General features: G+C 40.3%; 1 protein-coding gene across 2 annotated transcripts in view; it reads right to left on the bottom strand.

Annotated features, from left to right (window-relative positions):
- Window positions 1–15604, bottom strand: part of CPSF3 (cleavage and polyadenylation specific factor 3) — a 47728-nt gene that overhangs the window by 16363 nt on the left and 15761 nt on the right. For both annotated transcript variants that reach the window (XM_034766476.1, XM_034766477.1), the window contains exons 5-8: window positions 12083–12260; window positions 10189–10278; window positions 7966–8116; window positions 38–213 (exon numbers count right to left, since the gene is read on the bottom strand). In XM_034766476.1, coding sequence (XP_034622367.1) covers window positions 38–213; window positions 7966–8116; window positions 10189–10278; window positions 12083–12260 — 595 coding nt within the window. The remainder of the gene's footprint in view (window positions 1–37; window positions 214–7965; window positions 8117–10188; window positions 10279–12082; window positions 12261–15604) is intronic.

Here is a 15604-nt window from a genome sequence, read left to right as displayed (position 1 = left end):
TTACTTCTGTCATGAAACACCCTTTATTTACACTCACCTTCAGATTACTAATGTGTTTAAAAACAAATGGATTGTTGATGTTGATTTGCTTGCGGATCTTGTCATTCATAGCATTTACATATGTCTGATACACTGCCATGCATTTCTTTGCCAAAGAGGAGGCATAGTATATTGGGATGTCATGGAGTTCAGGGTGATTCTGCCAGTATTCATCTAGAGGAAATTTTACAAGGCATAAATATATTAGCAGCTTCCAAACATGCTTTTTTCAGAATCAACATTATTTTATAAAGCCAGGTTTTCAAACATTTCCAGTGCTGTTAGAGACAGGAAATCAAAGTAATAAGAAATGTCAACATGCCTCTTTTGACCTTGGCTATTTAGGAAGGGGGGAGGGGAGGGGGAGAGAACAAACCTGAAAAAGAGTAAAGATAAAACAAATTACTAGACAAAAAAGTCAAATCTCATTTTTTCTCAGTAGAAGACCAGTCAGACTCCATATAACCACCAATTTTCAACCGCCGCCTGTAAATATGCATGATGTTACAGAGCATTCAATTCACTTTTATAACAACGCTGTTTAAAGAGAAATGAGCTCTAGTGCATTACTGCTAATCAACAGGCTGGCATATCTATGTCAAATGTTAATTATAAAAAACTTACAGCTAGCAACAAAATCTGTAGAGTCTTGTTAGTGAGACTTCATGATATCACCATTAAAAGTTCTTCAAGCCAAATTCACAGATGCATAGAGTTTACGGCCAGAAGGGACATTAGATCATCTAGCCTAACCTCCTGTATACCACAGGCCATTAAAATTTCACCCACTTTCCCTGAGCCCCAATTCTGCCCTAAGTTTCACCGGTGCAACTCTAACCCACGAGCCTGAGAGAGAGATATCTCTTGAAGAGATATATGGGGGGGGGAGGGGAGAGGAGAGAGGGAGAGTGGATAGGAGTGAGTTGTGTCTGGGTCCTTGTTGCTAGCAGAGTTGCACTCCACATCCAGACGTTTCTGGAATTGGGTGTGGTAGTTTTGGGGTTTGGTCCAATACGTTCTCTGTTGCTGTGGTTGGACTCAAAGAGGGCAAGCTGTCAGGGCTGCCGCTCTGCAAAAGGCCATGTGAACTGTGGGGGTTGGGAGAAGCTAAGCCCAGGACCAGAAAGCAGACTGATTTCCCTAACTTTGAAGCATTTTGCAGCAGGTTAGTGAGTGACATTGTTAACCCTCCAACAGGGAACCATGGGCAGGGTTAATTATAGAGAGGGAAAATTGGGAGGAAAAATTAATTTATTTTAATTGTATACTTTGAATGTTGTTTGATTTTAGCCAAACTGTTTTAGTTAAATTGTCTCAACTAGTATGATTCACCAACTTTTCTTTAAATGTGGAGAAAGTCATTTATATTTTACTATTCTTAGTTTTGTATTTTCTTGTAACAATTTTTTTTTTTTAAATCTACATACTTAACTGAGTGATTGATTAATCAGTTAGCTGACTGGCTTACAGTGATTTCAGAAGAGGAAGAGTCTGCCTGGATTCCAACTGAAATTCCTACAAGTAAGTGGAGGGAAGATGTTGCTTTTGACTCAGCAGACTATAGATTTGGTGATCAAAGCCTCTGAGACTCAGATGAACTCAATCTAAGCTTTTGGGAACTCTGAGTTCCTTCTCACTGTGTTTCTGTGGGGACTGACCTGTTTAGATTTAATTTGTTTTCTTTATTTATGTTTATGTATAACTATGAGGATAATGTATGTGAATTATAAAATAGCCATGTCATGCTGCAAACATTAAGTTATTTATTGTTATGAATTATGTTTCTTTATCATAACATTTATAAAAGTTAGTACTTAATTAAGTTAATCCCTTTTGTTCTTTTGGGGACTTGAATGTGGGGAGGTTGACCCTGTGCATCCTTGCTGAAAATCCTTAGAGACTGAATGCTGGGTCTCCAGCTGCTTTTCTATGGGAGTTGAGTTTTTTGGACAATGAAGTGAGCTCTACCCACCCAAAGGTTACACAACTATTGCCTTCCAATAGGTTTGAACAGGCATAAATATTGGAACTTATTGAACAGTTCTATTCAAGATGTACAACAGATTGCAGCTCACTCTCTCTTATCTGTTTCTTTTGGGAGATTAACAGAAGTAGTAAAAACCCAACCTACCAAAACACAAAAAGAACTCCTCCCATCCCCCACCCCCCCAAATAAAACCCTCACTCATTTGGTTACTTGATAGCAGCAGCCATGACCCCCCCAAAGACGTTCAAGAAGCTGGTCTGTTGAGTAACAGGTATCACGTAATTTCTTTTAAGAGTGGAACCCTACTTTAAAAGTTAGGATTCCAAGAAAAGCATTGATCGTACTGTAGAACAGTGGTTCTCAACCAGGGGTCCGGGGCCTCCTGGGGGGCCACCAAGTAGGGCCAGTGTTAGACTTGCTGGAGCCCAGGGCAAAAGCCGAAGCCCTACCACACGGGGCTGAAGTGCAGGGCCCTGAGCCCTGCCACCCCGAGGCTGAAGCCGAACTTAGCTTTGCAGGGGCCCCAGACAACTGCCCTACTACCCCTTAACGTTGGCCCTGGCTTTTATATGGAGAAAACCAGTTGCTGTGGCACAGGTGGGCCGTGGAGTTTTTATTGCATGTTGGGGGGGGGCCTCAGAAAGAAAAAAGTTGAGAACCCCTGCTGTAGAATATAACAGGATATTCACAAAGAAAAATTTGGCCCAGGCACTTTCAACAGGTGGCATATTCCCCCATCCCCCTCACTCAAAAACGAGCTAAGGAACTTTTTAGAGCACTGAGAAGTGTTCTTGGTGCTTTTACTTTGCAGTTTGTACTGAGACACCCATTTAGGTTAAGGGTGTTTGTGTGTGTTTGACTGAAATAGTTATACTGGTACAACCTTTAGTGTAGATGCAGTTACACTGGTATAAATCTGCCTTAAACCAGTATAGTTTATACAGGAATAGCTATACTAGTATAAAGGACCTCTATATTGGTATAATTGCACCCACGCTGGGGGACAGGAAGTGCTGGGGGGAGTTGTGAAACTTTTCTTTGTGGACAAGGCCTCACAGAAGTCTGACAAGCTCCCTGCCATGAAACACTCACAATTTAAAATGTTAGGTGCAAAACAGCAAATAAAGATAACCCCAAAAAAAAGGGAAGGAAGGGGTTTGGTTGGACAAGAGTTACAATATGATCCCACAGTTGCAGCATATGCCTATCCTGATAGTGGTGGGTTTTTTGTTTGTTGTTGTTTTTAAAGTATAGTAATTCACTTCTTGGAAGAAGTTTATGAGCATAAGAATAACTGAGGGCCTAAATTAGATTAGGAAAACAAATGGAGAGGTCTGGAGATGTAGCCATATCTGTGCAATTGCATTTTCTACACAGTTAGGCACCCCCTTGTGTGTCTAGTTTTAGTTGATGTATTTTCTTTTCTTCTCTCTTTTTTTAAGAGGCATACTAATGTCATGTATAGGAAATAGAGAACAAAGAACTACAAATTAATGGTTATATTAGATTTTTAAAATGTATATTTTAAATATCCTTTGTTACAACTCCCCCCCAAATATGACCAACTGTAACAAAATATATAAATAATGGAATTGTAGAATATAGAAAAATATAACTCATACCTAATGTACACCCATAGGCCTGAACTTCCGGTCTACACTTACGCAGATCAATAACTTATTCTGAGAATAAGCACCAGATTTAAATGCTGAGCTGAGTTAAAATGGGCAGCAGGTTTAAAACAAATAAAAGGAAGTTCTTCTTAACACAGCGCACAGTCAACCTGTGAAACTCCTTGCCTGAGGAGGTTGTGAAGGCTAGGACTATAACAGGGTTAAAAGAGAACTAGATAAATTCATGGAGGTTAAGTCTATTAATGGCTATTAGCCAGGATGGGTAAGGAATGGTATCCCTAGCCTCTGTTTGCCAGAGGGTGGAGATGGATGGCAGGAGAGAGATCAGTTGATCATTACCTGTTAGGTTCACTCCCTCTGGGGCACCTGGCATTGGCCACTGTCGGCAGACAGGATATTGGGCTGGATGGACCTTTGGTCTGACCTAGTATGGCCATCCTTATGTTCTGACTCCAAGAGACACTATCACATATGTCAACAGGATTATCCACTTGTCTTAGCGTATGTGCAATGTGCCTCAGGTGGCCCGTGACCAGGATTCATCACTGAATTTGGTCTAGTGATTGAGTCATTAGCTTCCCTGGCTTGGGCCAGGTACTGATGGGAAATGCGATGTGAACGTTGATCCATGCCCCCCGATCATCCACTGTGTGATCTCATACTCCTATTTTATAGCTTCTCCCTATGTGAGCTCTGACTGGCTCAGTTTGCATATTATGAATATTTATGACTCCACCCTCCAAGGAAACTTACTCTCCTACTCATGCAAAATCACTGATCTGCCCAGTAACTACCAGCCCTTACTTCTGGATGGTTCTTGGCACTTTAAATAAATGGCCTTGCTGTCTCCTTGCATGTGTACACAGACAGAGATAGAAACAGAAATCAATTAACGTCTGAACTGCCTCCCCCTCATTCTCTGAACAACTAAAATACTGCAGTGCAAAAGGCATGTGGGTAACCTGAGCAGAAGTCTTGGATTGTTGTTAGTTCTTTTGTTTTTCTGGACATTGGTGGGGGAATTATGTAACAAGGGAGAAGGAGCAGAAAGTGCAACCAGAAAGAAGCAACACTGGTTTCAAAGCAGGTCTCTGAGTAGAAGGGACAGCATTCTTCAGACTGTAGCCTCTAGTGTTTCAACGTCTGAGTACTGGAGACAAAAAAAACTGCCATTGCTGCAGGCTAAAGAAGACTATTTGGGGATATTTTCAAGAAATTCCTGTACCTCAAGGTAAAAATGGAAATAGTGCAACAAGGAGACGCAAGGCCTGGCTGTCAGAATGAAACATTATGAAAAATGCTCCTCAGAAGGCCATGACTTTGAAGATGATATAGACATGTCTGAACAATTTGGATCAACTGGTTATTAAACTTATTTTTGCACCAGTCTTATGGACTGTCTATCATGTTTTACTCTGCTAGCAACTGATAATAGATTATGGTCATACATTTGTGTTTTGGTTGAATAACTGATGAATTTCAAAATATTTGTGTTCAAAATATTAATTGGTATGTTATTTTGTTGTGGGTGCATTTATCAGTTACATTTTTACAGTTACTGCCAGATTTCTGAAATGCTTAATATAATCAAATATCCTAGGTGAAGATTTCCTGATTGAAAGTGAAGTTTCATTATGCATTTAATAAATGTTAACATTTAAAAAAAAAATTTCAAGCTGTTTGGTATACTGCTGGTATTAGCGTTTAAACAGATTAAGATAATCCTTATGATTTATTAATTATATTCCCTATAAAACAGGGTTTAGAATAAATCAGACCATTTAAACAGTGTGCAAACAGCTGCAGTAGGAGGACTCTTTCACTCATTTGCTTTAATGCACTACACTGAGTAATGCTCAGCGAGAGAGACTTCTTTTTACCATTTTGTTTCAGGCTCCAACTTAGACATAGGGGTTATGAACATCCATCATCTGCAATGTCTACAACTTCGAAGTCATGTGCTGCAACCACCAGCAGTACCGCAACTGAATATACTTCAGACAGTATTACCTCTATCAAAAGAAAGACTTTCCTCATCATCCAGTAAAACCATGGATGAGTTTGTAATCAGGACCAGCAGATTCCAGCAAGACTCCATCGATGAAAAGACCGCTCAGTTAATTTATTCAACAAATTCAACCTTTCATCTTGTTCAGAGCAAATATTTCATTTGCATGATTCAATCATTATGACCAGGCTGCACATCATCCGGCAGAGCAGACATTGCTGGAAAGTTGCTGGATACAGTGTGTGAGAGGGAAACTGAACAATGTGCAAAAAACATTGGTGGGAAATTCATTATTTTTAGTCTTGACGGGTGGAAAAATGTATACAATGATCCAGTAGTATGTGCTTGTGTGACAACAGAAGGTGGAGAGGAATAAAAAGTCTGTCTTACAGAAACAATGGATACAAAAGGAAATGCCCATACAGCAGAATACATACAAAGAAGTAGCAGTAAAAGCTATAACAAACTGAACAAAAATTCAAGTGTCAGATGTGTAGCTTTATCACTGCAAATGTAGCAAAGATGAGAAGAAACCTAGAAGATAATGAAGGGAACCTGAAATTTATAACATACAGTTCAGTGTTCATTTGATGCATCTTTTAGCCAAAGACTTAAGTACAACTCCAGGAATAAAGGAGAATGCTATTGAAATTGCAAAAAATACTTCCGTAACAACCACTTTGCTTCAGCTTCACGGAACAGAACTGGAGGATCCAAATTTAATTGTCCCCCAAGATGCACGATGGAATTCAGTGGCTGACTGTTTTGAGCTACTTATTATGAACTGGCCTATTCTGATGATAATTTGTGAAGAAAATTGTGACAGAATCGATGGAACAGCCAAGTAGTCACCATTGGACTAAAGAGAAATGTAGTAGATATGCTGAATATATTGAAACCTATTTCCATAGCCTTGGACAAATTGCAGAACAATTGCTGTAATATTGCCGACGCTTTTGAAATTTGGAAAAAAACTTCAAGAGACATTGAAGAAAGAAATACCAACCACAAAGTTAAACTGCAGGCAGTAAAGAAGCAGATGGATCAAGCATTTACTCCTCCTCATTTTCTTACCAATATTCTCAACCCAACTTACCAGGTAGAAGATGCTGCTGCTATAACATGGGCATCTAATAATCACCCATCAATCATGCCACCCATAATAAGTTTCAGAACTGGAGATGAATCATTCAAGCAGAACATGTTTACTGATGATGTTTGTAAGAAAGTCACAGCACTGAATTGGTGGAAGTCTCTAGCTAAGCTCCTGGAACCAGAATTTGCTGAAGTGCTAAACCAGTATCTGACAACAGTAGTCACTTCTGTAGGCACAGAAAGAATGTTTTCTTAATCTGAATTAATTAATTCGAAGTTGATTGGGAGTTAAAAAAACAGGAAAAGTTGTCTCCTTCTTCTAGTCTATGAATAAAAACAAGAAGGGACGGGATGAGATCTAAAAGCCTAAGTCACGACTTGTCTCATTTTTAAGGGACGTAGATGAGTAGGAAGTTAAGCTCCAGTAACTTGCATTTAGGCATATTTGAAAAATTTCCCAGGGTGTTCTGAAATAATCAGTTTAGTTCATTGGCTACAGAATCCCTGTTTCTTTAATAAATCATTAGTTGTAAATGTGAAATATGTCTTGATAAGAGAAGTTTATGTATCCAAAACATTAAAGGTTGTTTTGTTTAATGCAAATACATTTTATACGCTGTTTTGTGTGCTTAATTAAATTCTAATTACAATCCTAATGCAGTTTGACACAATCATTACCAAAAGGCTAGTTATCTAGTAAATAAGCAATACATCATTCACAATTTTCTAACATACTAAAAATGTACAATTAATAAGAATAAGCAAATATATATTTTAATATTTTTTGAAGTAATGATATAGTATACAGTCTTTTGTAGAAAAAAGATGTCCCAAATCTTGTGTAAAGGATCTATTTAGTTGTAAATCAACACGCTTTAATGGTTAAGTCAACGAATGAGAATGCACCTTTCTTTAGACACTAATTGAAGTACAAATGGAAAAGTTGATTAAAATCAATTATTTAAATCCAGGCTTTCCATTTGGTGATTTAAGTCACTGATTTAAATCATCTTGATTTAATTCAAGTCACCCTGGGATTTTTAAGTCATTAGCTCACTGCAAAGGTGTTGAAAGACTTGTTTAAATAAATAAATACATACATACATACATACATACAAACTTATTGTACATAAAAGGACAGCCATTAAAAAATTTCCACTGTATTTTGCTCATTCAGTGTTAAATGATGTGAAGATACATACCTAAGATCAAAAGCAGCTCTTGAGCACGACCCAAGGCAAAGACAGGAATAAGACCTCTACCTCCTCTGTTTACAATATCATGAACAGTGTTACAGAATCTTGCTTCTCGCTCTTCCCTTTTTTCATGAATATGGGTACCATAGGTGGATTCCTAAGTAGTAAAGTACATACAGAGCTATTATTAAAACAATGGCGAACCGCGGCCCCAGGGAGCTGCGGGGGGCCGTGCCTGCGGACCGTCAACGTCTCATGGCCCACAATCAGATTACCCTGATGGGCCGCAGGTTGCCCACCACTGTATTATACTCTTCTCCAAAGTCAACAAGAAAATGCTGACCAGAATATTGAGGTTATCTTATTGAAACAGAACTTCTATTTACAGTTAAATCTTCCATCCTACTGTAAATGCATCACATATATGAGCCTCACTTGATTTTGCTCAAGACATGAATTGTAGGGAGAATGGAGTGCATTGAATTCAGGTACTATGTTTGCTTTAAAAAACAACAACAACTAGAAAATTGCTGTGAAAACAGAGGCTGTTTGTAAGGACAGACTCTGGCAGCAGAGAGAAGACTAGCATTTTGATACTATTCTCAGGGTTGTTTTTTAAATGTTGCTTTTCCTAAACCAGAAATGCTCACCCAAATGTGTAAAACAAATACACAGGCATTGCTGACTCTCAGAGACAAAACTGCAACAGCAGAAGAACCTGACTTGGTAGCCAGAGCTGTACTTTGGTGCACTGAGGTGACCCACCCTCCCTTTCTTTAAAGCCTTGTCTGCATTGGGGATTTGCCCCTGATTTCAGCCATTTGTGGCCAGCCACCAATGCAGCTTCACCAGTGAAAATCCCTAGTGTAGACAGGGAAAGCTGCTCTTTACCCTGCCTGAAACTAGGATAAACTCCACCAGAACAAACTAAGGGTTGTAAGAATGCAGCTACGCCAGTGACTGAAATCAGGGCAAATCCACAGTCTAGACAAGGTCTCAGTCTAGAGCCTTAAGGTATTTCTTCAGCAGAAAGGCAGCTCATAACACTATAAATAGGGCCCCTAACAAAGTGATGGTCCATTTTGATCAATTTCATAGCCAGAGGGTTGTAAAATTGGTCAATTTAACGTTTGCAGCTGTTTACATCTGAAATTTCAGTGTTAGAATTGTGGGGTTCCCAACCCAAAAGGTACCTGGAAGTGGGTCTGATCTCTCCCCCTTTCTTTTCCACCCCCAGAGCTGCCATGCAAGTGAAGGACAAGTCCTGTCCCGCCTCCAGCCCAGCAGGTACTCACAGCCAGGAGCCCTCTGGCTGGGGCGCTCCCAGGAGCAGGGAGAGATCGTACCCACCTCCACAAGTTTCCTCCAGCTGCAGTAACCTCCAGATCTGGGCAGAGAGCTTCCTGCAGCAGGGGGAGGCACTCAGAGGTGGGTCTGATCTCCCTCTCACCTCTCAGCTGCTATGCAAGAAAAAGATAAGTCCTGTCCTCCTCAGCCCTGCAAGGACTCACAGCTAGGAGCCCCCTGGTTGGGGTGCTCCCAGCAGCAAGGGGGAGATCAGATTTCTTGGGGAAGGGCTTATTTCACAGTCCTTGACACGTTTTTCACAGCTGTGAAATTGGTAGGGCCCTAACTATAAACTGTCAATAGAATCTATATGTAATCCCAAAGGTAAAGTACCAGATTCCACTCTTTTCTTTGAATCAATACTGAACCAATGCAACATTATGCTGGTAGGAGGCACTATGATGCTGGAGATGCTCTCTTGCAGAGATGTAAAAACAAGGTCTTGACTATGTGTATTTATTAAAAGTCCCTCAATACTTCTTGCAAGAAAAGGGGTATTAATCTATGTCCTGCCCATATTTCCTGCTGTAGCTTCAACTGTTGTGGTTGGAATGACTTCCTTCTTGTGCTACTCCTGTTCTAGCAGGTTTCTGGGCACACCTCTGGGACAAAGTTGGGGCTTACACAGGTTAGAGAAGTGACACAGAGCTTTGGATAGTGCTTTGAGACTGGCCTGAAACACAGTATACAGAAGTTATTATATGCTAAATACTGTACTGATTTCCCCTGCAGCCTGGCTGTAAGGGACACATAATGCACATTGCTAAAGTTACATGTCACCATCAAGCTTTTACCTTTATTTTGACACTCACTTCAGATCTTAGTAATTCCTTCTAGACACTCCCAACTACTAATTTAAAGAAATCACAGTGTGAAACTTACAATGATAAGAATATCAGGTTTAATATTAGGAATCTCAGCTGCCATCAAGTGTCTGTCTTCCTGTCTTGAGAAATCACCTGTATATAAAAGCTGTGACAGAGAAAGAAAAATAATAGATCTGTAATTAGACAGAATGACTAAGTCAGCAAAAAGATATTAACAACATGTTTTGTAGAGGAAAAGTTTAATATTTTAGTAAAGCTAATATTCAAGGATTTATAATAAAAGGTTCAAATGTTTTGAATGTATTGAAGACTGCTTTGATAAATACATTGTGCTTATATGTTTTATTATGAATACAATAAACAAATCCTAATTGCAATGACTGAAAGATTTCAAGCAGTATATATAAGCAGCTATAAACATAAATATCAACATTTGTGTAGTTCCTCCTTTCTGTTACAAAAGTGACATTTTTAGAGTTTTGCACCAGTACACAAGCCATTAAGAACTTAAAAAACTCAAGAGCTTCCATTTGAGAATATCATCATAATGAACAACAGCAACTATTTTAATTAGCTTATGTTGTACTAAAGACTGATATTTCCATATTATTACTTTAAACTGAGAAAACTGCACACTTATTTTTAAAGGAAAACCCATAATTTAAAATGCTTTCTCTAAGGTCTTTATCCTGCTCTTTAATACACTGGTCCCTCTCAGATCAATTCCTAACTGCATAGTGAAGGGCAAATTGAGCCCCAAACAGAGTGAATTACAGGATTTTCACTTCGTAACTTCAACATGCTGTATCCTACCATCACTCATTTGAAGAGAGTTTAAATACAAATCATGCTCAAAAGCTTGAATAAGAACACAGATGACCAGCAGTGGAAAAGATAAATGGTCTGTGTAGCTTGCTATCCTGTAGCCTATACCACATGCTTCAAGAGAAAGCACAGAACATAATACATATAAAAAATAATAATTTGAGCAATACACACAACAGAAGAAAGGCTGTTTCTTCCCACCACCAAGTGATGATCAGCAAGAAGACCACTATCTCTTCTCATTTTTATTCTAGCTATTTAACCAGAGTCTTCTCAATATATGTTCTTAACCCTTTCTGAATCTTACTAAGCCAGAGGTTTTCAAACTTTCATAATGTAAACTATATCTTAATAGGGAAATTACCTTGTGGATCACCACCTTCCATTTGCAACTACACAAAACATTTCCTCTCCCATTTGTGATCACTTCTTAGTGTGCCTGTGGACATTTTAGAAATTGCTTATAGGGAGGAAGATTGGTTTTCCTTTCCAGATACTGAACTGGGACTCTCAAATCTGTGTTTGACATCTGATTCGGCCACAGACTTGTTGTATAACCTTGGACAAATTATTTAATTTTTCTGTGCTTCAGCTCCCTGTACATAAAAATGGGAAAAAGAATATTTCCCTACCTCACAAGGGTGTTGTGAAGATTAATTAATTAATGTGAGGCACTGTAGTACTATGGTGATGGAGGCTAGTGAAGTTCCTAGACAGACAGACAGATATGGGAAAGTAAAGTATTTATGGATTAAGTTGCCTTTTAATGCAATTTAACTACTGGATGCAAGGACAGCTAGCAACAGATGACCAGCCAACTCTCAGCAGACCAGTTTGGTAATCTCTGTGCTAAATCATTCCAAGTTTAGACCACATACTTAAAACTCACCTCTTCCACGAAGCCCACATATACTATCTCACTTAAATAAAACTGCTGTCACTCACCAGCTATAACTGATTAAAAATAATACTCAAGACAAAGCCTCCTTCTGGGTCTTCCAGTGTGCTTGGTTTGAGGTTTCTTGCCTATTTTCATATTTTGAGCTCTGAACTCATTGCCAATGCTTAAAAACTAATAATAAATTTTTTTGACAAGGGGTTACTGCTCTATATTAAAAAAATACCTTCACACCAGCTATTTCAATCATAAACATGGCTGCTCCCAGGACGTGGCCCGCATGGTAACACCAGAACTTGATTCCTGCCACCTCTTTTACTTCATGAAAGTTGATGGTTTCAATTTTGTCCATGCTTTCTTCCAGATCTGTCTCCGTGTACAGCATGTCATCTGCTGAAATATTGCTGTATGAAAATGAAATGGCCAAGTATCAGCTAGTTTCACCGGTTTACTTTACAGAATAATTACAGATGTGCTCCTTTGATAGATTTTGTAATTCAAGATCCCCATTCAAAATTGCAGATTCCTTCCAAATTAAAAACATTGAACCAGCTAGAGCCCTGGTTTCTAACACTATTTCCCTAACCAGTATGAACAGGTCATATATTCAGAAAAGCCACATTAAACTACCTTTTTCATACAAAGCAGTGTCTTGTACTACCAGCACAATGGGTTCCCAATGGGCAGTACTTTAATACAAATACACCTCTACCTCAATATAACGCTGTCCTCAGGAGCCAAAAAATCTTACCGCTTTATAGGTGAAACCATGTTATATTGAACTTGCTTTGATCCACCGGAGTGCACATCCCTGCCCCCCGTGGAGCACTGCTTTACGGGGTTATATCCGAATTCGTGTTATATCGGGTCGCATTATATCGGGGTAGGGGTGTAATAAAAATATAACTTATAGCTTGCTTTAGTAACCAGATCATAACACAGTTCTCACACACACAAAAAGCCTATCTATGCCTGTTAGGAAAACTACACTTAACGATAGCTATATCTATCATACATCTGATCCCAGTGTGGAGAGGGATACCACATACTGCTTCGCTAAATCTATGTGGAGGATAGTTAGCATACATTAATTATGACATATTTCCCAGATTCAGATTCTGTCATTCATGTAAATACCATTGTATAATATTAGTCTTACGATTCATAATACATTGTATGCAGCGTAGTTGTAGCCCTGTCAGTCCCAGGATATTAGAGACCAGATGGATGAGGAAATATCTTTTATTGGACCAAGCTAAGTTAGAGAGAAAGACAAGCTTTTGAGACACACAGAGCTCTTCTACAGGGCTGGGAAAGGTTCTCCAAGCTTCACAGCTAAATGCAAAGTGGAACAGATTGTTTAGCATAGGTGGTTAGTGTTTTAGGCTCTCTTCCTCACATTCCAAGGCACCATTCTAATGCTATGTCTACACTACTGCGGTAAGTCTACCTACTCTACACAATTCCAGCACGTGAATAACGTAGCTGGAGTCTACATAACTTAGGTCGAGTTACCGCGGGGTCTACACCGCGGGGGATCGATGGGAGAAAATCTCCCGTCGACTTACCTTACTCTTTTTGTCAAGGGTAGAGTACAGAGGTCAACTGGAGAGCGATCTGCAGTCGACTTGGCGGGGCTTTATTAGACCTGCTAAATCGATCACTGGTGGATTGATCTCAGAGCTCAATCCCTGCTGTAGTGTAGACCTAAGACAGAGTGGCTCGTTAGCACCTCTGCAGTCATAAGATAAAGAGGAGGGGGCTAGTGGGTTACAGATTGTTGCAATAAGCCATAAATCCAGTGTCTCTATTCAGTCCATCATTTTTAGTGTCTAGCAGAGTTATGAATTTAAGCTCACAGCCTAGTCTTTTGAAAATGTTGTGCAGGTTTCCTTTGAGGATTAGGAGTGATAGAGATACTATATCTGACCTTTCACCAACAGAAGATAAAATATTATCTCACCCACCTTCTCTCTCATAATACACTGGTCCATTAAGCTTTTTTCCCTAACTGACCTTTTGTTAGTTTAATTTTAACAAACTATCTGGTGAAATTGCAAAATGTACAATTAATATTTGTTGAACTCCCAAATTATGTTCAGGGCTGTTAACGTCATAAAAAAAAGATGGCTCCTCTCCCAAGATACACAAGAATAATGAAGAAAGGAGGAACAAATATATGCATGTAACCAAGCAGCCCAGTGTCTCCCACAATCCTGGACATGAGGGCTGCACTCCTCTGTCTGCAACTTCATGGAGGCAGATCAGCATTTTGGCACCACACACTAGTCAGACCCTCTTTGCTCCCACTTGCCACCAGTTTCTCTGCCTCTATGGCAGCAGACAGTGGTGGTTGCTATTGATCCCGCTCTTTTTCAATTTGAGCTGCTTCTGCCCAGTTTTTGAGCAGTGGAGAACAACATTCTCCCTCTCCGACATTCGTCCTCCTCCCTCAGGGATTTAATTCTCTCTGAGCCTCTGCTGTAGCATCCTGTCCAGCTCCTCTGCCCCTTGAAGGCATGGCAGAGCAGCCAAGAAAACACAAGATTAGATCCAAGCAGTGTTCTATTTGTGAATCTCCTAGTTTTGGCAGATAGTGAGTTGTGCACAGCTTGCATCCAGCCAACCGGTCCTAGAGCTGCAAGTCAAACAGGCAGGTGGAGTCCCCTATCCACCTAGGCAGTCACAACTCCAGTGGGAGAAGAATGGACCAGGAACCCCAGTGCAGACCAGGGAGAGGCTTCAAAAAGTGACGAAGACCCCGACAACTTGACTCAGGGCACCGAGGCAGGTGAGCTGTCTGGCTCTGAATGTGAACAGGATGGGTGGAAAATGCAGCAAAGTTTTTTCTCCCCTCAGAAATTTCAAGCTATGTGCAACAAGGTTGTTTCCACAATTCAAATCCAACCTGAGCAGGCTCTCAGAGTAAATAGGTCCCCTCAAAATCCATCCCTGAGGTGGTGATACCCCTTCACTCCTACTTCAAGGAAGTGATTAGGGATGAGTGGAACAAGCCTTATAAGGGGAAGCGCATTAACAAGAGCAACTTCAGGCTCCATAACGTTCAAGAACCAAAAGGGATCTATTGCTGATACCGAAGGCTGACCTGCCACAGAGACCCTCGCCAGAGATATGGTTATTCTCTCAGAGGGGGAGTTCTATACTAAGGACACCACAGACGGAAAGATGGAGGCTACTCTCAAAATGACTTTGAAGACTCCTCCACCACCGTCCGAGTGTCTCTGGCAGTTCCCTGCTTTACAGGAGCATCTTTCCTAGCTGGAAGATCTCAAAACCTTTAAAGAAAGAGATCACTCTGACTTTGGTTCAATTTTAAAGAAAGTCTCCCTAGCAACAGCCTTTGTAGCTGATGCCTCAATAGATGCAATGGGGTTCTCAGCCCGAGCCATGGCTTTTAGTGTAACTAGATGCCACCTTGGGCTCTGTCCCTAGAAAGTGCACATTCACTCTAGGCAGGTTCTATGCTTGGCCAAGTTGACAGGCTCCCTCATTTTTGGAGAAAGGCTGGAGAAGGAGGTGGCTGACAGTGCAGCAAAATCTCATCCTGCCCCACTAAGTGCAGTAAGGAGAGAGTACATTAATCGGCTTTCAGACACATGCACTCCTTTCACTCTTTGTAACAGCGAAGGGACAGCCACACCGGTACCAGCAAAGAGACAACAGATTCTCCAAGGGAAAAAACAGTAGAATCGAGATCCAGGGGGAAGCCCAGAGGGACCTCAGCCGC

Source organism: Trachemys scripta, chromosome 3 (genome assembly GCF_013100865.1).
Source record: "Trachemys scripta elegans isolate TJP31775 chromosome 3, CAS_Tse_1.0, whole genome shotgun sequence".
Taxonomy (NCBI): Eukaryota; Metazoa; Chordata; order Testudines; family Emydidae; genus Trachemys; species Trachemys scripta.
Note: the sequence above shows the minus strand (reverse complement) of the source record. Positions and strands in the feature narration are given on the sequence as shown.